General features: G+C 36.4%; 5 protein-coding genes across 7 annotated transcripts; all 5 read left to right on the plus strand.

The window, feature by feature from the left end:
- Nucleotides 1-2,529: 2,529 nt before the first annotated feature.
- LOC117617932 (vestitone reductase-like) lies at nucleotides 2,530-4,498 on the plus strand. 2 transcript variants are annotated; one of them, XM_034347563.1, is made up of 4 exons: nucleotides 2,530-2,786; nucleotides 2,984-3,505; nucleotides 3,840-4,035; nucleotides 4,144-4,498. In XM_034347563.1, exons 1-4 carry the CDS (start codon nucleotides 2,672-2,674, stop codon nucleotides 4,283-4,285), a joined length of 975 nt encoding a protein of 324 aa, XP_034203454.1. In that variant the 5' UTR covers nucleotides 2,530-2,671; the 3' UTR covers nucleotides 4,286-4,498. The 2 variants fall into 2 exon arrangements, with proteins under 2 accessions (XP_034203454.1, XP_034203455.1); XM_034347564.1 differs by having other exon boundaries at nucleotides 3,963-4,035.
- A 730-nt stretch (nucleotides 4,499-5,228) lies between these two features.
- On the plus strand, nucleotides 5,229-7,637 carry LOC117617930 (vestitone reductase-like). 2 transcript variants are annotated; one of them, XM_034347560.1, is made up of 4 exons: nucleotides 5,229-5,493; nucleotides 6,115-6,642; nucleotides 6,895-7,000; nucleotides 7,328-7,637. In XM_034347560.1, exons 1-4 carry the CDS (start codon nucleotides 5,367-5,369, stop codon nucleotides 7,467-7,469), a joined length of 903 nt encoding a protein of 300 aa, XP_034203451.1. In that variant the 5' UTR covers nucleotides 5,229-5,366; the 3' UTR covers nucleotides 7,470-7,637. The 2 variants fall into 2 exon arrangements, with proteins under 2 accessions (XP_034203451.1, XP_034203450.1); XM_034347559.1 differs by having other exon boundaries at nucleotides 5,234-5,493; nucleotides 6,895-7,090.
- A 277-nt stretch (nucleotides 7,638-7,914) lies between these two features.
- Nucleotides 7,915-8,546, plus strand: LOC117618251. The gene is made up of 2 exons (XM_034347850.1): nucleotides 7,915-8,067; nucleotides 8,143-8,546. Exons 1-2 carry the CDS (start codon nucleotides 7,915-7,917, stop codon nucleotides 8,359-8,361), a joined length of 372 nt encoding a protein of 123 aa, XP_034203741.1. The 3' UTR covers nucleotides 8,362-8,546.
- Nucleotides 8,547-13,536: 4,990 nt separating this feature from the next.
- LOC117617931 (vestitone reductase-like) lies at nucleotides 13,537-17,397 on the plus strand. The gene is made up of 5 exons (XM_034347561.1): nucleotides 13,537-13,651; nucleotides 15,163-15,341; nucleotides 15,596-16,123; nucleotides 16,591-16,786; nucleotides 16,893-17,397. Exons 2-5 carry the CDS (start codon nucleotides 15,221-15,223, stop codon nucleotides 17,032-17,034), a joined length of 987 nt encoding a protein of 328 aa, XP_034203452.1. The 5' UTR covers nucleotides 13,537-13,651; nucleotides 15,163-15,220; the 3' UTR covers nucleotides 17,035-17,397.
- Nucleotides 17,398-17,697: 300 nt separating this feature from the next.
- Nucleotides 17,698-25,695, plus strand: LOC117618608 (protein transport Sec1a-like). Its single transcript, XM_034348251.1, has 22 exons — nucleotides 17,698-18,013; nucleotides 18,291-18,346; nucleotides 18,567-18,648; nucleotides 18,868-18,946; nucleotides 19,353-19,403; nucleotides 19,527-19,623; nucleotides 19,724-19,756; nucleotides 20,496-20,621; nucleotides 20,861-21,052; nucleotides 21,165-21,248; nucleotides 21,343-21,441; nucleotides 21,525-21,601; nucleotides 22,168-22,264; nucleotides 23,113-23,238; nucleotides 23,327-23,422; nucleotides 23,710-23,826; nucleotides 23,946-24,023; nucleotides 24,334-24,545; nucleotides 24,839-24,929; nucleotides 25,028-25,117; nucleotides 25,205-25,308; nucleotides 25,411-25,695. The coding sequence occupies exons 1-21, from the start codon at nucleotides 17,935-17,937 to the stop codon at nucleotides 25,256-25,258; spliced, it is 2,016 nt and encodes a 671-aa protein (XP_034204142.1). The 5' UTR covers nucleotides 17,698-17,934; the 3' UTR covers nucleotides 25,259-25,308; nucleotides 25,411-25,695.
- Nucleotides 25,696-26,299: the final 604 nt, after the last annotated feature.

Consider the following 26,299-nt stretch of genomic DNA (forward strand, 5'->3'; position numbering starts at 1 on the left):
CGAAACCAACAAGAAAATAAGACCTTTTGTCATAATTTTCTCTTATTCTTTAATTATGGGATGGGTTTGATTTTATGATTTTTTTTTTGGGCATAGTTTTACTTATTATTTAAAAAGTTCGGCTAAGTTGGCTAACAGGTCTAATTTAGTGAAAAAGACATTTGATTTGCATACCAAAAATTCGAAATTTGAATTCCCATAGCATGATAATTGTGTGTGTGTGAGAAATCCTCATTCTTTATCATTTAGACTACCACTTATGTTTCAAAAAAAAAAAAAGTTTAAACTAAGTTGCAAGTTATTCTAGCAACAACTTTGTAGTTATTAAAGAAAAAAAACTAGTTCAGCATAAAAATAAAAATAAAAACTAGTTTTGTATTTTGAGCAAGGTTCATAAATCTAGAAGGTGGTGGTCATCATTCTAGACTAAGAGGATTTACTTTGGGAGTTGACCAGGATTTATTTCCAAACTTTTGTAGTAGCACTAGCATATACATGATTTTCTTGGATATTTCGTAACGATATTGCTTTCATAGAATATGTTTGCCCAAGTAATCACGAAAAAACCAGTTTAGAAGAAATGGAAGTAGTTCCTACAGTGGAGACTCAATAAAGCATCTCAATGCCTATGACGGGTCTGAAAGCATGGCCGCACCCGCAGTACAATTCATAAGCCAATCAAATCTCACACGAAAAAGAAGCACAAAATGTATTGAACAAGCAAATGAGTCACTTGATTGCACTCACGGGTCTGAAAGTCACTTCATGAATATTTGCAAAGCTCAACACGCTCTTTGATACCTTCTACAATAATATCAATCTTGCCCACCATATTTCTTTGGAATTTAACAGCTTTGAAAGCCTGACTGTATTTGTCCATAACCAGCCTACACTACACATTGATTTGCTTCTCTCTCTTTTTTTCTTCTTTTTTTTAAGTTGAAAGAAGAACTTCATTCCAAAACCTCGCTCTAACCGGAAAGGGTGCATAAACTACGAATGAAGTGATTTGCTTCTCATTCCATAAACTTTTTAGCTAATTTTCTTTTATGGTCATAGCATATGAGGAATTAAGTTATTTCAAGTACCATCCCTTACCACCAAGAAGAAGAAAAAAAAGTACTATCCCTTTGAGATCAATGAGGTATTACAGTTTAGTTCTTGATTTTCCGGAGAGGAAATATATATATTTTGTATTAAGATAATTGAGACTCGATGTACAATCTTTTATATAGAGATAAATACTCTTAACTACCTATATAGTGTCGTTGCAGGCCGGCAGGAGCGTTATATAACTTATATCTATTTTTAATATCAAACTGGGATGTAATTGTCATTCTCTTATTTTAGTGTTTTTATAGGTTGTCTTCAAATAAAGATAAACCAGTAGAGTTCAGTTGAGAAGGTCAGGTCAATACATGGATGACCCAATCAATCAATCAATCAATCCAATCAATCCAATCAATCAAGCTGGGATGATCTGATTCAGCATTCGGCCCTCTTACAAGGAAAGACTAGATCAGATCAGCTTCTCTGTAGCTTGGAGACTTGGTTGGACCAAGTTGAACGGGTAAGAATGTTATGCATCTCTCATATTAATATTATACATTTTCACTTTTTAAATCCAATAGAAACAAACAACTTGCTTGAACTCCTCTAATGATAAAATATTTTATCCCCACACCGACGGCAAGGATTTAGTCTTGACGTCTCCTTCTCTTGAATTTTTATTTTTATTTATTAATTAAAAAAACATTGAAGCAACCTTGAATGTGGCAATTATATATCCTCTATTCTTGAATTAATGCCCTTGGTCACATTGGGAAATTGGAATGCATGGAAGGCTAAAATCTTTATTGTCCAAAAAAATACTATACATTCTTGGTGTATTAGTATTCCTTTTTCTTTTTTTTTCCCTTTCCCTAACACCTTCAGTTTACCTTTCCTTTCTACCTTCCCTCTCCTCATTTCCTCTTCAATATTGTTTAATTGATCAAAACCGTTCATTTTCGAGGTCATCCTATAAGGATTTGTAATGTATTAAAAAATCATCCAAATAAAAAAATTATTTAGCCATTTCTTTAACAATCCATGTTCAATTGAATTCATATTTATTTGATAACAGTTAGTTGACTAAAGGACTTCTAATTTGGTTAAATTTTACAGAGATGATCTTTGAAGGATTGCCTAAAAGATATACAATTGTGATCATCAAACCACATTGTAGAATAGAGAGATAGAAAAGGCAAAAAACAAAGGCAGCTATCACTTCCCATGTTTTTTTTTTCCACAATGGTGGGTGTGGTCTATTTATTCATAAATAGTGAATAAATCATAGTAATTATTTTTTATGTCTCACAGATATGCATCAAAGCCCATGGCCCATTAAAAGCAAAGAACGGAGCCCATTGGCCGCCCCAACAGTGAGTTAGATCCCCCAAGTTTTGAACCGGCTTTGGTGAGGTCACAGATGCTGAGTAATCTTCTGTCCACTACTGTGCCTTTGTCTTCTATTCTAGACAACTTTGTGCAAAGAATAATTCATATAAAAATTTTGTATCATTTTCATAAGCGAATATGATATGTTACACCGCATTGTTTTTATCTTGGCCCCAGATGCATATTTAAAAGCCTCCTCACCCTCAAGTAAGGCACACTGCAGGAGAGAAAAATGGAGAAGGGTCCGGTTTGTGTAACAGGTGGAACTGGATTTGTTGCCTCGTGGCTTGTTATGAGGCTTCTGCAACATGGTTACACTGTTCGAACTACGGTTAGACCTGACCCAGGTAAAATATTACCCTTTCTAAATTTTAGTTACTGAAACATGCGACCCACAATATACGAGTTTCTTACTTGTTAGAAATAACCGAGGTTCTAAATAAAGTTAGAATGATAAAATGAGTTAATTAGGATTACGATAGGTCATGGTTTAAATTCATCCAATGTACATTAACATGCATTTGATGTTTGGTATTGGGCATAGAATGCAAGAGAGACCTCAGCTTCCTCACAAGCCTGCCAAGAGCATCAGAGAATCTCCAAATCTTCAATGCAGATCTCAACAAACCAGACAGCTTCAATGAAGCAATTGAAGGATGCATAGGGGTCTTCCATGTTGCTCACCCCATGCCTACCAAAGAACTTGATGAAGAAGTAGTGACCAAAAAAGCTGTCCAAGGAGCCCTAGGCATATTGAAAGCCTGCCTAAACTCCAAGACTGTGAAGAGGGTTGTGTACACTTCCAGTGCATCAACTGTGGCTTACAGTGGCGGCAGCCAGGACTTGGTGGATGAGAGCTCATGGAGTGATATTGAATTTCATAGGTCTCTTAAAATATTTGGGACTTCATATGTTGCTGCCAAGACCAAAACAGAGCAAGCTATCCTGGAATTTGCAGAAAAAAGTGGATTGGAAGTTGTCACTTTGATCCCTCCATTAGTTGTTGGTGGATTTATCTGCAAAAACTTCCCTAGCTCAGTTTACTTGGCCCTGGCCATGATTTTAGGTATGTATTGAGTGCACTTCCTTTTTCTTTTCTTTTTTTCTTTTTTTTTAAAAATAATTATTATTTTTAAATAATGAATTTCAAGCTAGTTTTCTGAAATCAATTTCCAAACAGTCATTAGGCCATCTAACCAAGCTTGAAAATTTATGCAAAATGCCACGCCCCTTTTTTTTTTCTATAAAAAAGGAAAAGTAGTAAGTTTTATTTATTTATTTATTCCAAAAAATCAAAATGTGCTGTTGATTTGGCCTAGAAAAAAAAACAGGATCATTGCATTTCCCAATTTCAAAAAAATTTGTGACCTAAACCAAATCTACATATTTCTTGTATGCAGGAAATCAAGATCACTATAGATATCTTATCAGGCCAAGTTTGGTACATGTAGATGATTTGGTTAGTGCCCATATCTTTCTTTTTGAAAATTCTGATGCAAAAGGGAGGTACATTTGTTCATCAGATCAGGTACCCATAGATGAAATGTCCCAATTTTTGTCTGCAAAATACCCCGATTTTCCCATACCCACAACTGAGTGAGTAATTCCATTCTAATACAACTCCTTAATTCTTCTGTCATTTTAATCTCAGATTATAAAAATTAAACTATCTGTTTTTGACCTCTTACCCCTTGACCTACACAGTTTCTTGAAGGGCATTGAAGGTTACAAATCGTGTGGCTTCTCATCACAAAAGCTCCTGAGTTCTGGATTCAAGTTTAAGCATGGACTCGATGACATGTTTGGTGATGCAATTCAATCTTGCAGAGGAAAGGGTTTTCTTTAAATCGAATTCGCTAATTAGCATGACCCTTTGATTAGGGTTAAGATAATCTCCCTTTGAAAATCTAATAAAAGTTTTAAATATATATGTGTGGTGAACAAATTGACCATTATGTAAATTTTTGGGACATCTTCAAAAGTTTCAAGATGTGATGTACTTGTGCCTAAATGCACATGTACTGTGGTCTACATGATTGGATAAATGAATTTATGGCAAGGTTGTGGAGTGTGCATATGTTTAGAGAAGAGAAAATTGTCATTATACCATTAAAGAAAAACGTGTACAACTGATGCACGCGATATCCTTTTTGGGACACATTAGTTGAGAGATTCTTTCCTTTACACATGAATTGAAGAGCCTATTATAGTTTTGAGTATTTTAAAAAGTTGCTATAGAGAGTATGAAGTTCATACAAGCAAAGCATTGTGATACTCTACAAATCAAGGAAAAGGATAGATAGGAAAAGAAATGAGTACTAGTTGGTCATATCATATTTTTTTCTTCCACATTATTATATTTTTTTCAAATTCGATTACCTCATCTATATTTAAAATAAATAAATTATGATAATTCGTTGACATGAATCATAATTTTAATAATGAGTAAACGTAATTTAAGCTTGTGATCGGCTGGACATTATTAAACTAAACTAAATTAATAGTATATAAATTAATAATAAGTAAATATCGAACCTTCGATGATGTGTGTAATATTAATGTATATACAGGTTATATTTATAAATTAATAGTTGCATTAATAAAAGCAGAAATGCCAAAACATGAAATATTAATTTAATGTCGTTTATATCGTGGTTGATTTTGCAAATATAATAAAGAATTTAGTTATTTTAGGTCATGGCATTGTCATATATATGTCAAACTTCATTGCCTCCAAAAGAGACGTAAAGAATGTGCAGGCACTAGCTGTAATGACAAACTCACAAACTATTGACCCTTAATTATCGCAAGTTAATTAATTATCATTTATATATATCATAATTATAATTTATATTTAAGCTCGCTCAGTGAACCTTAATTAGCCAAATCAGGCTCAGAGAGAGAGAGAGAGAGAGAGAGAGATCTCAATGGAAGAGGTTGGAGGAGGAACAGTTTGTGTAACTGGTGGAACAGGATATGTAGCTTCATGGCTGATTATGAGGCTTCTTCAGCATGGCTACTCTGTCCGGGCCACCGTTCGATCCAACCCTTCAGGTAATTCAGATCAAATGACCTACAATAGTTGTGTTGATCAATGATGATGAAAACCATACCAAACAGTTGGAGATTGTATGAAATTTTTGTTTCATCATATGTCAGTTTAGTTTTCTAGTATAGGTTAATCTGCAGAAATTTCCGTTTCCTTATAATTTCTTTGTTACATGTTGTTCTTGTAATTGTTTGATGAGCGCACAAACAAGATATTGAACATATATATAGAGTAGCACTCAAGCACCAATAGTCAGTAAGTTAGTATGGCGCTGATCAATTTGCAGGGTTGACCTTTGAATGAGGAACTAAAAATAGTACGGTCGGATTATAAAATTTACACTCTGAAGTAGACTAAAGTAAGTAGTTAGCACTATATTAACTTACTAACTGATTTGCGTTTGAGCTTTACTGAACATGTATATAATTCTAAGGGTTTGTTCACATATTGTCGATTGATTTTGAGTTAGGTGTTCTAATTCTCTCACAATATTAAAGAAGGTAGCCATGTGAACGTGATAGAAGGTAGCCACATGTCCATTTTCGGATTTTCTTGGGTGTTTAATTTTTCACTTATGGCCTTTTTGACATATAATTTGATGAGCTGATCATATTTATATATGGCAGCTGAAAGCAAGAGAGATATCAGTTACTTGACAAACTTACCAGGAGCCCCAGACAGACTCCAAATTTTCCATGCAGATCTCAATCAACCCGAGACTTTCAACGAGGCCATTCAAGGCTGCACTGGAGTCTTCCACGTTGCTCACCCCATTGACGTGGAAGGCAAAGAACCTGAGGAAACAGTGACCAACAGAGCTCTGGAAGGAACGCTAGGCATTTTAAAGGCGTGCATAAACTCCAAGACAGTGAAACGCGTCATTTACACTTCAAGTTTAGCCACAATATTGTTCAACAGCAAAGGCCTTAGTGAAACTGATGAAAGTACATGGAGTGAGCTTGATCTTTGCAAAAGCAGCAGCCTTGTGAGCTCTTCATACTTGGTTTCTAAAACAGTTGTGGAGAGGGCAGCTTTGGAGTTTGCAGAAAAGCATGGCTTGGATCTTGTCACTGTTGTTCTTCCCATTGTCTTTGGACCCTTCATTTGTCCAAATATTCCTGCTTCTGTGTACATGGGACTGGCTCCCATATTTGGTAACTTTTTTTAATACTGCATAGTCCTGCATCTGTGTGCACTAAATTATTTTTCGTGTTACGTTTCACTAAATTTTATTCACTAAATAATCAGTAGTATTTAATTGGTTAAGATAGGGACGCCCATTTTAAATTTTATTTATTAATAATAAATAAAGTATTAACATGTACATTAGTATATACTTTCTATTATGAAATCCTCAATTCTTTAATTGGTTGTATTGTTAAGTAGTTATTTTTTGACATATGTAGGTGACGAGGACAAATGTAAATATCTTACTAACACATATATGGTACACATAGATGATGTGGCAAGTGCACATATCCATCTTCTGGAACATTCTAATGCAAAAGGGAGGTACATTTGTTCCTCAGTTCAAACAACAATTCATGAATTATATGATTTTCTTCCTGCAAGATACCCCGACTTTCAAATACGAATGTCAGAGTAAGATTATGGTTTCTCCTTTATATTCTTATTAGAATGCTATTATCAGTTGATGTGAGTTTCACTCTACATATGTTAAACTACTTGGTGGTTGTATTAATTGAGGTGTGGCTTAATTATTTATGTGTGTGTAAACAACTGACGCTAACGAATTTATTGTCGTTGATAATGCCAAATATACTGAGGCATATTCAATCTTTCTTATTGTTTTCTTCTTTTTAATCTATACTTTTCCAGCAACTTAAAGGAGATTAAAAGTTACAAAAGATCAAAGGTCTCTTCGAGGAAACTGTTGAGCATTGGGTTCAAGTTCGAATACGGCCTCGGTGAAATGTTTGATGGCGCTGTGCAATGCTGTAAAGAGAAGGGTTTCTTGTAAATCAGGCTTGGTTCAAGCAAATAATCATTGTAATCCTTACCATGCCAAGTGTGAATAACTAATTGGGTATTCTGCTGAATTCCCCCCTGAACTTGTACATAATTCTCAATTTACCCCTTGACCTTTTTTTTTAGCGAATTAAAGGCTCGAATTAAATTTTATTATCAATGTTACCCCCACCGTCAAAATTCGAACATTTCATCCATTAGTCCGTCTATTTGACCCACGTTGACGCTTGATTGAGGGTTATTTTCGGCATTAGGCGCGGGTTGAATTAGCAACCTCTCTTCTCTCACACACTTCGCACTTCTCTTTCACATTGGTGGAAATCGGTTAGAAAGGGACCGGAAATTGGGCGGAAAAAAGGACGAAATCGAAGGTTGGAATAGAACGAAATTGAAGGTTGCTGAGAGAGAGAGAGAGAGAGAGAGATATATATATAGAGATGAGGACGAACGCACACAGAGGGAGTTCAGAGTTGGAAGATGGCAATCCATGGATGTTGCCATCACAGGTCTGCTACTGTGGGAAGGTTGCAAAAATTCAGACTTCGTGGACCTCTTCACATCCAGGACGAAGATTTTATGTTTGTGCACAGGTGAGTTGAATTTTGAAGTTTGGGTTTCAAATTTGCAGTTTTGAATTTCCACCTTTGAAAACTGTGTGTTTGCAGAAACGTTGTCAAATGTGGGAGTGGGGTGACCCTGTTATGTGCAATAGATCTAAGCAAATAATTCCAGGACTGCTGAGGAGAATTAACAGTTTGGAAGCAGAAAAAAAGAAAGGGAATTCGAAGCTGAAAAACCCATGGTTTTGGGTGTCATTGTGCATGTTTGGGGTTATTTTGTGCTTGATTTTGAATGAAGATAAAGGCACAAATGGGCAGCTGTAGAAATGGATGGGTAGTTGGCATTTTGTAAGGGCTAGAAAGGGATGAGTGCTTGGCATTATGTAATGGTTAGAAAGATGGGTAATTGGCAATTTGTAATGGTGAGAAAGAGATGGGTGATTGACTTTTTGTAAGGGTAAGAAAGGGTGTGTAATTGACAATGTAAGAACTGTTTTGGTGAATGAAAATGCAAGCTGTCATTTTGACCATTGAAATAGTAACTATCACACCAAATGAACTGCACTTCAAAGGCCAAAATATACAACATTTGAATTCACATGTGATTACATAAAAGCTTGTCCAAATTCTGTTTCAAAAATACATCTTCATCCATTCACTTCATATCAAAATCAGTTCAACAATATACTAGCAAATAGATTGCAAACCAAGATGATCTAGAACACCAAAATAAACATAACAACTCTTGAACCATTCACTTCAAATTACTGACTAAACTCTCCATGGCCTTATTCGTTTTGCTGGAGATTTTAACCTAGGCCTTTTTGGAGAAGTTACCATAGGTTGAGGTTGTGAACTTGAACCTTGATGAGCTTGTGAACTTTGGGCAGGTTGTGGAGGAGCTTGTGACCTTGGGGCAGGTTGTGAAGGACCTTGTGAATGTGGGACAGATTGTGAAGGAGCTTGTTTACTTGGGGCAGGTCCTGAAGGAGCTTGTGACCTTGGGGCAGGTCCTGAAGGAGCTTGTGAACTTTGGCCAGCTTGTGAATCAGCAAATACATTGGTCTTCCTTATGACATAGGGGGCCTGAGCTCCTCTTTTCACCTGTTCCAAGCATAGATCCCTTAAGCCTTCAATAATGCAATGATTGATTCAAAGCACACCACAATAATCCAAGTACTTACATTAAACTTTGGTCTGGCCTGAGTTTGTTGTTGTTCACCGACAACACCTCTGCCTCTCTTAACACCTCTGACAGTTGTTGTTCCACTTGCAGTTGTTCCACTTGCATTGACACTTGTAGTATCAACATCTCCATTAGCAGTTGCAGCTCCTTTTCCCCTTGCACCTCTTCCCCTCACAGCTCCTCTTCCCCTTCTACCGCATCTTGCTCTACCTCTAGGTTGCCCCTTCATTGTCAAGAACAACAAATCACATGTTAATATAGTAAAAACAGTCCAATCACATGTTAACATAGCCATTTTCAACAAAAGGAAATATGTAAACAAACAAATTAAGAACAATTAAAACCTGTCGAAGTTGGGGACAACCAGCAAAATTGTGACCTTCTTGTCCACAGTTGCGGCACGTGATTACAATGCCATACCTTTTAAGTTTTGTTGCCCCTTTTGGTATTTCATCAGCTTCTCTATTTCTGCTAAGTTTGGGCCTTCCTGGTTGGATGCGATAAACAGGTGGCTTGATAGGTACATGCCCTGTTTTTCTCCAATATGCTTGACTAGGCATTGGAGATATATAGCCCTCATAAGCCCTATCATATGCCGGCCTTTTGTAAAGTGCATGCACAAAATCCAGAGGGCTGTGCTCACTCTTTGCTATTGAAGCCAAGGCATGTGGACAAGGAATTCCACTTAAGTCCCATTTTCTGCAGGTACATGTATGCCTTTCTAAATCCACAACAAACATAGCTCCCAACATGCTATTAACTTGATACTTCCCCCCACCAGCATACGAAGCTATGCAGTGGCCACTTTCAATTGAATTCTTCTCCACAATACCAAATATTCTTGGACCAACCTCATGGGGCCACACTGTCTCTCTAAGTCTAGCCATTCTAAGCATCAAGTAGGTTCTAATTCTCTCCAAAAGAGTAACAATGGGCTTATCTCTTGCTTCTAGAATTGCAGCATTAAAACACTCACACAAGTTGTTTAGAAGTATATCACACTTTGGGACTGTACTAAAGTGTGATCTACTCCAATGAGCAGCTGGTCTCTCCTGAAGCCACTTATAAGCTGCCTGAGATTGACCCAACATCTGCTCCATTTCAGCTTCAAATACAGGTATTGTTGTTGCCCTAGCTGCTGCCCACAACCTCTGCTTGAAAGCTGCACCAGTATGGCCTGCAAGCTTGAAATTATTGTGCAAGTGCCTCACACAATGCCTGTGCTCAGCATTGGGCATCAAAGCATGAAGGGCATTCCCCAAACCCTTTTGCTTATCAGTAATGAAAACCCATCCATTGCCATTTTCAATACCTACATCTTGAAAGAATATGTCAAAGAACCAACCCCAAGTCTCTGTATTTTCAACTTCAACAACCGCAAAAGCAATTGGATACATCCCATTATTTCCATCAATCCCAACTGCACTTAGAATCTGCCCTAGATGAGACCCCTTAACATGGCACCCATCAAAACCCACCACTTGTCTACATCCTTCCACAAATCCCTTTTTAAGTGCTCCAAAACATACATAAATCCTCTTGAAAATAGGATTCTCACCTTGCAATTCAGTTTTCACAATAACAGTACTGCCAGGGTTATTGCTCTTTAACTCTTCACAATAATCCCACAACTTACCATATTGCTCTTCAATACTGCCTAGAATTCTCTTTTTTGCAAAACTCTTGGCTTTATAAACTTGAGCCTCAGTTACATCTATGGCATAATGTTTCCTTATTAACTTCATGAAATCTGTCACTTTCATTTTGGGATTATCTCTTAACTCCTCATCAAACCTCTTAGACAGCCATGATGAAGTGGCATACTTGGTTCTTTGCCTCCTTCCACATGTATGCCTTGGAACATATGTCTTAATCCTTGTACTTGGACCTTTCCCCACATGAGAAGCATATAGCATCCAAGGACATGGAACCTTTTGTTTTTTATCTCCTTCACATTTCAGCCTCACCCTATTCGAATCATTCGTCACCCACTTCAATGGCCTTGCACATGAAACTGCATAATACCTTATTGCTTCCCTACACTGCTCCATGTTGGTAAATTCCATTCCCAAATGAAATGTTGGCTTCAGCAAATCAGATTCTCTTCTAAACTGCTTAAATCTAGGAGCTTTTCTTCTGCGATTACGGTTTTTCACACCTTCACCCTCATCAGATTCTTCATCAAGACTTACAAGATCGTCGGTATTGTAGTCTTCACTGTCAACCTCACCAGGTTCTTCATTGTATTCATCATTTTCTTCATCAACTACATGTTTATCAAACAAGTTATCATCCTCTTCCAAGACTCTCTTCAACCCTTCTTCATCTGACTGCTCAAACTCGGAGTCAATCAACTCAATGTCTGTCTCACTGTCATCATCTTCAGCCTCTTCTACACTATCATCATCTTCAGCCTCTTCTACACTATCATCATCTTCAGCCTCATCATCTTCCCTGTCATCTGCCTCATTATCTCCCTCCTTATGTACCTCATCATAACCATCATCATCTAAATCAACATCCACTTCTACAAACTGGTTCCCCAACTCACCAACATCAGTTTCAGTTTCAACTTCTACTTCCAACCCCAATTGTGGAGTAGATGCAGATGCCTGGCTCTCTGGGAAATGCGGTTGATTCTTATATGAGAGATATAAAGGTTGAACTCTAGAAGTAGGTGTATACTCCACAAACTCAACTACATGGGCATCTACTTCAATTGGAACAAACCCCCTTCTTTTGTTCCAGTAGTGGTACTGTATTTTGTTATGGTCATATCCTAGAGAGATAGCAACATCAAACAGGTCAAGCATTGACAGGTGGTCAGCATTACAGTTGTCTGCCCAAGTAACCTTACCCCGAACATACTTCCCCTCTGAAATATAACCTCCATGGTGAATTTCTAGGGAGAACAAATCTGGATCACCTAAAAAAAACAGAAAATTATATATAAAACCACTATTTTACCACACCAAATTTTCTTTACTGCCCAACTACCATTCTAAACTTCAAATTCACTCAGGTCCACCTATAATTATGCAGACAAAACAACACAAATGCTTCGGGACCACAAGTGTTTCATATTCAAAACAGCATATCAGACAACACCACAAAATGTGCAAACAACCGACACCAAGGACCACACAAGCTTAAACAATTTGAAATTGGGAAAATCGATTACTTACTGTACTTGGGAGGAGGCCCTCTGTTCCGCACCTGCAAAGGCAACACATCCAGACTCATGCTGCGTCGAATCAACAGAGCCAAAAGAACCTTTATGAAAATGCTTTCAGATTCCCTCGATTCCAACCTTAGATTTCGTCCTTTTTCCCGCCCAAATTCGTCCCTTTCTAACCCTACCAATGTGAAAAGAAGTGCGAAGTGTGTGAGAGAGGAGAGGTTGCTAATTCAATCCGCGCCTAATGCCGAAAATAACCCTCAATCAAGCGTCAACGTGGGTCAAATAGACGGACTAATGGATGAAATGTTCGAATTTTGACGGTTCAGCCTTTAATTCGAGGCAATTCAGTTCAGAATACCCTAACTAATTTTACTTTTTCCCCATCTTTTTTACTTTTTCTTTTACTTTTTCTAATATTTTGGCCCGTGATTTATGTGGTGTGAATCATATGTTGATATTGCACGTTTTCAATAAAAATAAAAATAAAAAAACCTTTGTAGTTAAACCTATTACCAATCATAATTCAAATCGAAATTTCCGTCTAATTGCACCTATGTGCACATAACATACAGATGTAAATTGATCCCTACACGTCATGAGCACATTAGCACAATTTGACAAAATTTTTAGTTTAGAACCGAGATTAATAACGGGCTTAATCACAAGAGTATTAGTAAAAGTTTTTCCATGACATAAGTAATTTGATGTATGATCCACATCGCATGGATCATTTGGGCAAATTGGCCCAATAATTCATAGTCATAAGATTAGAACACGAGGAATTGGGAGTGAGAGGACCTGCTTAGAACATGAGATCAGCAAGATGCAACACAGACTGATCCCATTAACTCAAACCCCCACCCCAAAAAAAAATAAAAAAATAAAAAAATAAAAACACCTCATCCCTTTATCACCTCACAAGAAGTAAAAATGGTTCTAGGCGTCAGCGACACCTTTTCTTCCCCCTTCTTTTTCCTTTATTATAATTTCGAGTGTAATTCATTGTTTGTTTTGACTTGGGGGTAAATTGTAATGCATTTCAACTTAGCCCAACAAACAAAAGAAAAAGTCACGCAAAAAAGTCTTAAGCACGTCTCTGTTGATAGTTACCCGAGATGGCATGGCAGGCTGGCAGCACCAATTGAAAACAAAGCATTTCATGAAAGTTATTGCATGCCCACTCAGAAAGTTACTACACAATACAAGCTGACAATGAGCCCTCACCAAAGATAAGATTGCAATGTTTATATCTTGACAGGGACGGATCCAGGAATTTTCCTTGCGGGGGTCAACGTCTAAAAGGGTAAAAACTTTCTATACAAAATAAACCCATAAAAATGAAACGATAATTTATAATTCATAATTAATAGAAAAAACCACATTACAATTTTTCACGACGAGTTTTCATATTCTGAAAACGTCCCATTATAGTTTCATTATCAATACAAACAAACACGTCTTTCTCAATATAAACAAGTAAGCTATCACTCAACCATTGATCTCCCATTCGGTTGCGAAGTGGACCTTTGATAACATTCATAGCAGAAAATGCTCTCTCCACTGAAGCAGTTGCAACTGGTAAAGTTAAGGCTAATGTCAGAAGCAAATAGACATAATTAAATGTTCTATGCAACCCTTTATACAAGAATTATATATGTATCATGAACTGTGATATTTTGTCGTGACAATTACATGTTAGACCATGGATGGATCCATGAATTTTCCTTTCAGGGTCAACGTCTAAAAAGCTAAAAAATTTCTATACAAAATAGATCCATAAATTTTTTTATATTAAAAAAACCCTTAATTTATTCAAACTAACAGTAACTAACCAAAATTAAACCTCCTTGGCAAAAAAAAAAAAAAAAAAAACCTCAACAACTAATCAAGAAAAACATCAATATTTATCCCATAAAAATAAAACGATAAATTATCATTCATATATAATTCACTGAGAAAACAACATTACAAACCACATATTAAATCAATCCACCATATTTTTATTAACTATATTAACCAATCCACAAAAACAAAAACCTTATATTAAAATGCACAAAGATTCAACTCCTAAAGTAACAAACTTTAAACCTATCAACCTACTAAGAAATATTATAAACATTGCAGGACAGTCGGCGATGTAATTTATCTCGGTTACAATTATATCGATGTATTAAAAATATTGAAAAAAATAAAAGCAAGACAAAAACAAATTATAAAATTGAATGAGCTAAAATTATGTAATAAAGAAAAATACATGAAAAGGAAAAAAAATGTAAAATAAAAAGTAAACACAAGTACAGAGCAAAAGGAAAAAACTGAAATGAAAAAGAATAGAAAAAGCAAGATTGGGAAAGAGAAAAAAAAATTGAAAACATAATAGCATATTGCGTTTGAAATGTCCAATGTATTGGGGATTGTGAGCTTTATCGGGTAGCAAGCTCCATTGCTTGCTGTTGCCCCTGTTTATTTTAATATGTTTATAAATAAAAAATAAAAAAAATAAAAAACTTAAATGAAACGGTGTCGTTTCTCCATGAATCATAAGACGAAAAAAAAGAAGCGCTCCGCGTGCAATGCCGCTTGCTGCGCTGAAGTTGAAGTTGCTGCAATCCTTTGAGGCATTTCCTCGAACAGATGGCGGGCATGAATTGGCCAGCCATCCAGCCATTGCAGGGGTCAATTTTTCTTCCTCTAGTGGCGGATTCCGGAGTTGCAGGGGTCAATTGACCACCCTTGCTCCTCTGTGGATCCGTCCCTGTATCTTGAGATTGTAATGAGCAAATCAACCAGACTCGTGGATTGAAGAAAACAGAGAGATGGAGGGAGAGAAAGGAAGAGTATGTGTAACAGGTGGTTCAGGGTTTATAGGGTCTTGGCTGGTCATGAGGCTCCTTGATCATGGCTTCTCTGTCAACACCACTGTCAGATCAGACCCAGGTAAAGCCACTACTTCACTTGATTGCCAAGCCATAATATTTTAATGGAGATTTCTCTGTAAGTGTGGTATCTTGTAGGATTTTCATTTTCATAAGGTCAAGGGAAAAGCCCAGTCTTTAAAGTTTCTATTGTTCCTGCCTCAAAAAGTTTTTTTGTCTTCTTATCCAAACCACTTAACTTGTGTGCACATGAAAAGTAAATCATAGCACCTTTTCTTTTTTTTTTCTTTTTTTTTTTCTTCTGTTAACAACCAGAGAACAAGAAAGATCTAAGCTTCCTCACAAGTCTACCAGGAGCATCGGCACGGCTAAAAATTTTCAATGCGGATCTCAGCAACCCAGAAAGTTTCAATGCAGCCGTTGAAGGATGCATCGGATTGTTCCATGTTGCTACTCCAGTTGACTTCCAGGATAAGGAACCTGAAGAAGTGGTGACCAAAAGATCAATTGATGGAGCCCTTGGCATTCTAAAGGCATGCTTAAATTCGAAAACTGTGAAACGAGTTGTATACACCTCGAGCGCATCTGCTGTCATGTTGGGCAGCAAGGATTATGTAGAGGAACTGGATGAGAGCTTTTGGAGTGACATAGATTACATTAAAGCCGTCAAGCCATATGGAGGCTCATACATGATTTCAAAGACATTAACTGAAAGGGCAGTTCTTGAATTTTCAGAGAAATATGGATTGGATGTTGTGACAGTAATTCCTTCTTTTGTTGTTGGCCCATTCATTTGTCCTAAGCTCCCCAGCTCTGTTCAAACCATTTTGTCTCTTGCATTTGGTATGTATAGCTTTTCGTTACTAAGAAACTTGTTTGATTTGGTTGCATTTGCAAGAACTAGCATATGTTTGCCCTACTTGAATTCTATTTATGCAGACAATACATGTTGCCTCTTGTTAAATTTGAGGGCTTCAAAGGCTTTATTTACAGTCATCAAATGGCATGCCTTGAAAGTTCCTCATGCACATGCATCTTAGAAGAAGTTTGTTTAATGAGGGATCTCTATAGTTTTAGGTCTTAGAGTAAGCAACTCTATAATGTAACTTTGGAAATTTGTTTTCCTTTTTGTTTTCAAACAATCAACTAAAAAACGAGTTTCGGAAATAAAATCCTACGAAGTTTCTAACATTCCAAACAAGTGAAAAAAACGATTTAAATTTGACATATTTGAAGTTTGAAGAATGTGTTTTGAATCCAAAGTCCAAACATATTGTAAAGCATCTTCTATGAATCATCTTTTAATGCAGGTGACTTTGATCAACTTAGCTTTATCATCAATACATCTGTGGTGCATGTGGATGATGTTGCCAGAGCACACATTTTCCTTTTTGAACATCATGAGGCCAACGGGAGATACAATTGTTCTGCAGATGTCAGAACACTTGTACAAATAGCTGAATTAATCTCTGCAAAATACCCGGAAGCTCGAATACCGTCAGTAGAGTGAGTTAAACTATTTTTCTTCACATTACACTAGTCTCTTTTCCGTTTCAGTCTAAAAAATGAAATTAAAACTCCTTTGTTTTCTTGGTTCTATCTTTCTGTGCAGTGATTTAAGTAGAGTTGAAGGTCCGAAATTTTCTGGTCTGTCATCAAAGAAGCTATTGGATGCTGGTTTCAAATTCAAGTATGGGGTTGATGAGATGTTCAGTGATGCAATTCAATGCTGCAGAGAAAAGCATTATCTGTAGTTCCTTCCTGGAACTATGATCTTATTCTATGGAAATGGAAGTTTGATACCATAACAGAAAACCAATCCCCTTTGTTGGATGGGAAAAGGAACTTTGCAAGTTTGATACCGATAAATGCGCATTGTGTGCTATATTGATTCCAAATGGCATCTCTAGTATGAATAAAATGCTTGACTTTTTTCCAAATGGCCAACAAAAACTATGCAACCACATGTTCACAGGTAAGGTAAAGGTATCAGAAATGCAAAGGGAACATTGTATGCACACCATGAAATGCAAATAGGAAAAATGTAATGGAATGGAACAGTGAAAATCTTCTTCCAATCTTGTCCATCAATAAAGTCATTCTTTCTTACTTTCAAATCACGGTGTGATCATGTAAGTAGGAATGGGGCATCTCAAAGGGAATGGGCCACGTATTTTTCTTTTCCAAAGCGAGATGTTGTAGAAACTAGAATTTGACTTTTATATTTTTTTTAATACAAGCGATAATACTAAAGGGGGAGGGAAATTGCACAAACACATGAATAAGTTGTTATGAGATTTGAATTTGAGACCATTGATCTGCTAGTCCAAACTTTTTTCCATTGAGCTAGAGCCGGTAGCCAGGATTTGTTTTTGGCATAATATGTATTTTTTCTTTTTGCCGGAGAAAAAAGACAAACAAATGCAAACAAAACGACGTCGTACTGACAGCCCTTGCTCGTCCGTAAAAGTGAAATTTAAGCGAAGTTAACGTTTCATTTGACACGTCCAAGCAATATAACGACCTTCTCTTCCTTCCCGCTCCTTTCTCGCCTCTCAAACTCAACTGAATCTCTCCCTCTCTCTCACTCTGAATCATTCTTTGATTTATCTTCTTCTCCGTTGATTTTGAAACTCTGCGCTGTTGCTACGACGATGTCGTTTTCAGATTCTGATTCGTCTTCTCATGGCGGAGCCACGGAGTACAAAATTTTCCGTCAAGTCAGCCGTGACCGTAAGCTGTCTCTCGTACCAACATTTTGCTTTTCACCTTTTTTGTTCTGTTTGGTTCCCGAGAAATGTCTGAGCGGCGGTGCTCTGTTCAGCTAGAGTCATGAGTGCCAAGAAAATGTAAAATAAATGCCATTGAAGCTCTTGATTATGCTTCATTTTTGGCACCTATTGCTTTCTAACAAAACGCGTGAGAGGAATTGAAATCAAAATTTAACGATGATCTTTTTTTTTCCTTTGGAATTTGTGATAAATAAGAAATGTATGAATTGTGTTTGTAGGGTTATTGCACGAAATGCTTGGATCAACCAGAACAGAGAAGTCCAAGTCTTGGAAGGTAAATTGTTCAATTCAGTGTTTTTATTTTATTTTATAAAATTTTCTTTTAAAGCAGCTAATCTATTACTTTTTTAAATTTTATAGAATTTTTTATTAATTTAGTTATGTGAAACTTGAATTCTACCAAGGAATCAGTTTTAATTGATTCTCTAATACTGTGGTTGTTTTTAATCATACTTCATTGGTTTTGATTTTGATTTTGATTTTTTTTGCCCCAGGTCCTCATCATGGATAAAATAACAGTGAAAGTCATGTCCCATTCATGTAAAATGGCAGATATCACAGACCAAGAAATTTCATGTAAGCATAACTTCCAATTTGCTTTATCATTTTTTCCAATTTTCAAGTTCAAGCAGCTTCTTTCCCCCTTGGAAAGAGATGAAAATTGATTACGACATTATAAACGTCATTGTTTACATGTCTGCTAAGATATCTTTAGCCAAATATTCTACAATGTGTTCTTTAATGCTTTTTATTGTTAGTTGGAAATTACTAGGAGCTGATTCTCTTTTGTTGCAGTGGTGGAAGACCTTTTTCGAAGGAGAGAACCATTGCCGTCCATGGATGTTATTTATTTCATCCAGCCAACAAAAGAGAAGTACAGTATTTTTCAAAACATAAAATCATTGATTCTTTCCTCATAATTACTTATCGTTCCACATGAAACTATGGAGTACTGTTTATCTGTAATAGTAAATTTCTTATCTCCTATAAATGTGAGGCATATGAAATCTCAGCATCAGATTTAGTTATGGTGCGATGTCCTTGCGGTCATGCAAAGGCTTGAGAATGCATATGTTGACAATATACACCCCACAAATGGGCATGTCAAGCCTTGCAGCATAATATGAACTATCATTTTAGCCATCCTATCTTCTCTCTCTCTCTCTCTCTCTCTTAAATAACTTTCTATCTCTTTAGCCTTGCTTGTTCAGAAGTATTCAAAATTTACAATTTCATTTTCGTCTGGACTATTTGTAACCCTATCTTTTGCTAGCATGCAGTATTGTCATGTTCTTATCTGACATGTCTGGAAGGGAGCCTCTGTACAGGAAGTATGAGAAAGATTTGTGTTTTTTTTTTTTTTTTTCCTGAATTTCAGATTTTATCACTTACAAGTTCAAACAGCATTATGCTGATTGTGGTTTTTTTTGCCTGTTTCAATTTCATGGTTTCAGAGCATTTGTATTTTTCAGTTCACCTATCCCAAAGGAACTTGTAAATCACATAAAGAGTGATACAAGTGTTCTACCCCGCATAGGTGCATTGAGAGAGGTCAACATTTCCTCTTGTTATTGCTCAGTACTTCTAATGGTTCTTTTTACATTTTAATTCAAAAAAAATTTTAAATCTTATATTTGACTGGCATATGCAGATGAATTTTGAATACTTTCCTGCGGATAGTCAGGTATTGTAGTAATCTTTGGTTTATCATTTTTTATGCATGATCCATCTTTGGTCTTTTTAGTTTCGGTTCCCATCTTCCAAGCACCATCATTTCGAAAAGCTTTACTTTTTATATATGACACTTATTATTTACTATTCCATTTCCTTTCTGATGGTACTATTTATGGAATGACTTCCTATTCTTTTCAGTTCCCCTAGTTGCAGTACAAAAAGTTCACTTTAGTTAGTGTGCATTGGCTTAACTGTCCACATTTTTTGCGTCAAACTAATTAAACTATTTATACTCAATCTGTAGAGTAGAGATAATGAACTCAAGTGAAAGTTTTCTTAAAATTTCATGACATTGATATAGAATACTTGAGAATGCAAAAGTGCATGGGGTTAAATGGATTCTGCTTCTCTGTGACAAGTTGGGGTGTTAAACAATCTGGCCACATTCAAATGTTGATCCAACGTTTTTGTGTAAATTAACCTCAGAACTGAGCATAATATTGTTTATATGGGCACAAAGTCAAAGCCCGTGTATTTCATGTTTCTTTTCCTGTTGGGCCATTCTGAGTCGTGCCTCTCTTTCTTAATCTTAAATAAAATGTTAGAAAAGGAATCTGTAGGTTCTACTTCACAAGAAAATCAGGACTATCTTTGCTATTGAGCACCTCTGTTCTGACCATACTGATATTTGAGCTATTTTCGAAAGCATGTAAGGGGGTGCTTTCTTCACTGAGATCACTTTATTGCAGGCTTTTACCACTGATCAAGAAAGGACAATGGAGGAGCTCTTTGGTAATTTTGTGAATGCTCGCAGATTCGATGCTTGCTTGAACATAATGGCCACTCGAATTGCCACGGTTTTTGCTTCTTTAAAGGTACCATTTCTTGTATTTACAATGTAGTTTTGTATGATATGCATCTTACATTCTACCTAATTATTATAATTACTGCTAATGGCATATTTGCTACATGATTTTTTTTTTTTTTTTAAAGATCGTAGAAACAAAGACATAGCCTTTTTATTTTTGGAAACAATAAGTTTTCTGGGAATAAAATGGGTGTTTACTACCTTTGTGTTTGGTACAAATGTCTAAACATGTTTGGACCATCTCAGGAGCTGCCATTTGTACGGTACCGCTCTGCCAAGGCACTGGATGAATCTACAGAACCAACACCTAGTGATTTAGTTGCTACAAAGCTTGCTGCTACTGTTTGGGATATAATTTCAAAATATAAATCTTCTATTCCCAACTTTCCACAGAAAGAAACATGTGATCTGCTCATATTGGATAGATCTGTTGATCAGGTTATTATTCCTTGTCCTGTGCCGACTTCTGTTTTTTTTTTCTTCTTTCTTTTGTTCTTTCTGTATGCTGTTATATTTTTATTTGTTGAATGTGTTGGACTTGCATGAATAGATTGCTCCTGTCATACATGAATGGACATATGATGCTATGTGTCACGATTTACTGGATATGGACGGGAACAAATATAAGCAGGAGGTATGTCTTCATGTTCCTTTTACGACCTTCTGTTTTTGTTTAAATATTCATTTTGTATATTATATATATAGGGATGACGTATATTGTATATTAGGTTCCTAGCAAAACTGGTGGTGATCCTGAGAAAAAGGAGGTTCTTTTGGAAGACAATGATCCAGTATGGCTTGAGCTTCGCCATACACACATAGCTGATGTATAGTTCATGATTTCAAACATTTTCATTTACATGAATATATTATGAATGTGAATACTATAGTCCACTAACTGAAATATCAGGCTAGTGAACGATTGCACGACAAGTTTACCAACTTTGCATCAAAGAACAAGGCTGCACAGCTCCAACAGAGTGCAAGGTTGGTGTTAGTGTCTAGAAGGCACTCTTTAGAAATTGTTTTCCATTTGATGTAGAGAGGTTTTATCTTATTAGTCCTGTCTATTTTCTGATCAAAAAATTGTTTTACATTACACGAATGCATAGAAAATGGACATCTTAGCAGTTATGAAAATGTAGTCTCAGAAGCATGTCCAGACCACTAACTCATCTTTTTTGTTTAAATATACACATGTCAATGCTGCACGAAGATAGGCTTGCATCATGGGTGCTGAAGCTTATTCTCAGATTGTGTAAACTAGTATGAGTGTTCTTCGATCTTATCATTCTTGAGAGAACTGTAATATAGGAGAATCAATCATAGACTTCAATTGATGTATCTCATGTAACCTGATGGTAATATACATATTTTAAAAGATCGATATTCAGGTACAAGGATATATGGGATATTCAGTATCAAAATCTTTTGTTTAATATACACATGCAGCTTCATTTTATGGCTCTAAAGTTTGGATTCATTACAAGTGTGTATGGATCTTGAATTATTGTTATCATACACTATTTATATAGAAGATTGACTTTATGCAGAGAGGGCAATGAATTATCTACACGTGACTTGCAGAAGATGGTTCAAGCTTTGCCACAATACACTGAACAAGTTGAAAAGATTTCTCTTCACGTTGAGGTTTGCTCTGATCATTTTCAGGCATAGGTGCAATATATAAGCATTTACTTTTAAGAGAGTCGTAAAGCATTTAACCTGTTTGCAATGTTAAATAAGGTGGCTTTATTTCTCTTTGCATGTTTTGAGGAACACAAGTCACTGAGAAGTATTTATTTAAGTAAATGAATTAAAAAATCAGCAAGGACTTTCTTAAACTTTTTACATTGTAATTTCTTTGTTGGATGTTTGAAGCACAGTAAATTGGGTCTGTTTTGCACTTTTTTTATTTTTCATAACTAAAATAAGAGGGGAGAGACAAGAGAGGAGTGACATGAAACATGTGAGGAATAGATGAGGGAAGCTGATAGAATGGAAATTAAAAACCATTTGAAGTTATTCCTTGTTCAAAGCCAGCCAAAGGTTTGAGGATGGGGAGTGTTAGAAATGGCTTTTAGAATGCAGAGAGTTAGAGTCGAACTCTGACACTGAGGTAAAACACTCTTACCACTAGAACTTTCTCACAAATTGTTTTTTGTTTATGCTCTAAAAATTCTTATATTCATTTTCCTTCCTCTCTCTCCCTCATCTCTCTTTCACTTTCTTTTCTCTTCCTCTCTTCCTCTCTTCCTCTAATTTTTCTTTAAATAAAGAATGGGGATCAAAAGAGCTATTAAGTATTTGGTTTTTTTCTTTAAGAACGTATCCTCTAGAACGCTTATTTTGTTGCCTGCATTAGCAAGAGTCCAAGTAGAAATGAATAAAGTGATCATTTTAAGGGTGTGATAGGGATTAGAAGGATTGGTGGTTAAAATTGGTTTTAGTGGCTTTAGACTTGCATACTGATTGTTTTGCTTGATTATTTGAGTCAGATTGCAGGGAAAATTAACAAAATTATTAAGGAAACGGGACTTCGAGGCCTTGGGCAACTAGAGCAGGATCTTGTCTTTGGAGATGCAGGAGCCAAGGATGTCATCAATTATCTGAGGACCAACCAGGTGATGTACAGAGGACGTTAGTCCACTTCTTCTAAGTACTTGTGGATACTCGATATTTTTTTAATGGAAGAATGTTCAATTTATGCAGGATACAACTCCTGAAAATAAGTTGCGTTTGTTAATGATTTATGCCTCTGTATATCCTGAGAAGTTTGAGGGAGACAAAGCTACTAAGCTAATGCAGGTAGCTGTGTCAATTCGTGATTTTTTTGCGAGACAATTACTATATTAGTACAATTTGTGCTTTTCTTTTCAAAGTAAATTCCAGGCCGTCAACTCATTTAGCTTCATACCTAAGTAAAATAGATGTTTAGTTTTTAATTTTGGTTTTTCAATTTTGTTTTGGTTGTATTTATAATCATTTATAAGCTGATACATTTCATGTATATTGTATCATGTATTATGGTTATTTATGTTAACTTATAGCTGAAAAAAAATGTTGCGTTAATTGCTTTTTGTTTATTTACTTAGTTGGCAAAATTATCAAGCGAGGACATGAAGGTTGTGAATAACATGCGGTTGCTTGGGGGTTCATCAGAGTCCAAAAAGACATCTAGCAGCTTCTCGCTGAAGTTCAATGCTGCAAAGGTAAGCACATCTAGTTGTGGAGACGCTTATTTGAGATTAGTGTAGTGGAGTTTTGTTTCAGAAAATAAGCACCTGACAGAGTAAGGCCTCAGTTTATAAATATTCTTGTTTAAAATCAGACAAAGCAAGCAGCGAGAAAGGATCGCGTTGGTGAGGAGGAAACATGGCAACTATCTCGGTTCTATCCCATGATAGAGGTACGTAAGCTTGAACATAATGCACTCCACAGGTTACAACATCTTAACATTTTTCAGTTGATCATTTTAATGGGAATTAGCAACCCCACACTGCACTCTCTTTCCTTTCCTGACAGATGGGGGAAAAAGAGAGATTGGTCTTGATCATTGTATATTATAGTATATGGACAAACATACTTTGAAAGGAAATAGATGGTAAAGTTTTATGGTCAAATGGACAAGTTTGAAGCTGAACTAATTTAGAAAGCGCATTAAGATAGCACGATACATAATTAACTGAGCAGCATCTGATTACATGATTTTGTTTCAGGAGCTCATCGAAAATCTTAATAAAGGTGAATTACCGAAGAATGAGTATTTATGTATTAATGAACCCATTCCAGCTCCCCAAGGGGGTAGCCTGAGAGGCAGCCGCAGTTCATCAGCACAGATGAGCCAACCTACCACTGCTCCTCATTCAATGAGATCAAGGCGAACTGCAAATTGGGGACGGGCTCGGCATTCTGATGACGGATATTCTAGGTAGCCTCACAGTGCCTAATCTAGTCAGAGTTAACATGCTCATTCCCTAATTGAACATGCATACAAGGGCAGCTGTTGAATTTAATCTTCGGAGATTATTCTAATCCATATGGTCATATCTCATGTCATTGCAATTCTTTTTGTAATATGGGTACACTATCTAGTTCTAATGTTTGGTGGTTGATAACACTTGAAGGTTCTTTATGGTTTTTGGAAGATGTGAATATGGCAACTTTGAACTGCCATAAGTCTTGGATATCAACTTAATTATTGCTCTTGTGCTACCTTTGTAGTGACTCGGCTTTGAGAGGTGCATGTACTGATTTCAAGAAGATGGGGCAACGAATTTTTGTATTTATGATTGGCGGGGCAACTCGATCTGAGGTAGAATTTGTGAGGAACTTTTTTTCTTGGTTGCTTGATCTGCAGTTTAGTGCTTTTAGATCTTCCTCTCATGGTTTTTATCTTGATGCTGTCATCAGCTACGAGTTTGCCACAAGCTGACGACAAAATTGAGAAGGGAAGTAATCCTGGGCACTACTAGTATCATTGAATCCCCACAGTATATTACGGTATATATGCACATGGTATTCATCATTTCATTTCAATCTGAGCTGAATTGTTTATGTAGTTGCTCATGATTATTCTTGATGTTCCAGAAACTGAAGCTGCTGTCAGAAAAAGAACTAGCATTGGATGGCCTTAAAATCTAAATTACAGTGCCAGTGAATAGCCAAAATGTATCTTTGCTCTTTGAAATCAGGTTGGCTACTCTTGAGCATAAAATTGATTAGTTTTATGTTGGTTGAGTTGAGAATTGAGATTGAGGAAAACAATATGACAATGCTGGTTTTGTTTTCTACAGATTCATCACCTTTCGAAGCACGGTTGTCTTTCATCACGAGGACCAGTTTTCGTGCATATATACTTTCTTCTATTCAATTTGTTCATATCAGAAGAAGGCGTGGTGGCTTCCAAATGTTAAGGGGGCCATTAGGATGCTGCAGCATTGTAATATTGAATCAGCGCAGTGTGTTAAATATATATATATAAGATTTTGAAGGATTTCTTTCTGTTCTGGATCTTGTCTACACCTGATTGAAACATTGGGTGTTTCAGCATTGTGATATCTCAATTATTATTTTTTTCATACTGAGTTTTTGTAATGAATTTCTCTAGAGGTGGGTTTTTGTTTCTGGGTACCATAGGGTCCAATGCAAATTTAAGTCTTGAAAGAACAAACATGGTACCATAATTAGCTTAAATTTCATACCCTCTTGATTGAACAACACTCCATAATGTTGGTTGTTCTGTTGAGGGTATTCAACCCACCTTAAAAGTTAAGGGACCTAACATGAGCTTATAAATAGTTGGATATTATGTGGCTGGCTTCCTTTTTCTTGTCTGTGTTTATTAATATTGTGGGATTTTAAGGTATTTGGGTGGATCTATGTTGTGCATTTTTTCGTTCTGTGCCCCTTGGGTGTGGCAGCTCATCCCCTCAACTTGTCCCGGTGATGTCGTCTCAGGCGTTGGTGGCAGCGGCTCGGCTGAGTTTTGTTAGGGTTTGTTTGCTATCTTGGCCTTGGTTTGGGCTTGTGTGACCTTGTTGTTGCTTTGTTGCTGAACTCAGATGATTGGGTCTCACTTTTATTTTGTATTGTTGCGGAGAGGCTATAATAAGGAGTTTAAAGTGAGGAGGCTATTTGAGAAGGTCAATCTCACCATCAACAAATGTAAATAAATCATGGGAC

The sequence above is a fragment of the Prunus dulcis genome, chromosome 2 (assembly GCF_902201215.1).
Source record: "Prunus dulcis chromosome 2, ALMONDv2, whole genome shotgun sequence".
NCBI classification, from domain to species: domain Eukaryota; kingdom Viridiplantae; phylum Streptophyta; class Magnoliopsida; order Rosales; family Rosaceae; genus Prunus; species Prunus dulcis.

Bases quoted from the DNA above. Each gene is read 5' to 3' on its own strand.
- LOC117617932 (XM_034347563.1), top strand. From the start codon at position 2,672: ATGGAGAAGGGTCCGGTTTGTGTAACAGGTGGAACTGGATTTGTTGCC. The intron at 2,787-2,983 runs GTAAAATATTAC...TATTGGGCATAG, and splicing joins TACGGTTAGACCTGACCCAG to AATGCAAGAGAGACCTCAGC. The intron at 4,036-4,143 runs GTGAGTAATTCC...TGACCTACACAG, and splicing joins TTTCCCATACCCACAACTGA to TTTCTTGAAGGGCATTGAAG.
- LOC117617931 (XM_034347561.1), top strand. From the start codon at position 15,221: ATGGAGGGAGAGAAAGGAAGAGTATGTGTAACAGGTGGTTCAGGGTTT. The intron at 15,342-15,595 runs GTAAAGCCACTA...GTTAACAACCAG, and splicing joins CACTGTCAGATCAGACCCAG to AGAACAAGAAAGATCTAAGC. The intron at 16,787-16,892 runs GTGAGTTAAACT...CTTTCTGTGCAG, and splicing joins GCTCGAATACCGTCAGTAGA to TGATTTAAGTAGAGTTGAAG.
- LOC117618251 (XM_034347850.1), top strand. From the start codon at position 7,915: ATGAGGACGAACGCACACAGAGGGAGTTCAGAGTTGGAAGATGGCAAT. The intron at 8,068-8,142 runs GTGAGTTGAATT...GTGTGTTTGCAG, and splicing joins GATTTTATGTTTGTGCACAG to AAACGTTGTCAAATGTGGGA.
- LOC117618608 (XM_034348251.1), top strand. From the start codon at position 17,935: ATGTCGTTTTCAGATTCTGATTCGTCTTCTCATGGCGGAGCCACGGAG. The intron at 21,442-21,524 runs GTATAGTTCATG...CTGAAATATCAG, and splicing joins GCCATACACACATAGCTGAT to GCTAGTGAACGATTGCACGA. The intron at 24,546-24,838 runs GTAGCCTCACAG...CTACCTTTGTAG, and splicing joins TCTGATGACGGATATTCTAG to TGACTCGGCTTTGAGAGGTG.
- LOC117617930 (XM_034347559.1), top strand. From the start codon at position 5,367: ATGGAAGAGGTTGGAGGAGGAACAGTTTGTGTAACTGGTGGAACAGGA. The intron at 5,494-6,114 runs GTAATTCAGATC...TATATATGGCAG, and splicing joins CGTTCGATCCAACCCTTCAG to CTGAAAGCAAGAGAGATATC. The intron at 6,643-6,894 runs GTAACTTTTTTT...TGACATATGTAG, and splicing joins GGGACTGGCTCCCATATTTG to GTGACGAGGACAAATGTAAA.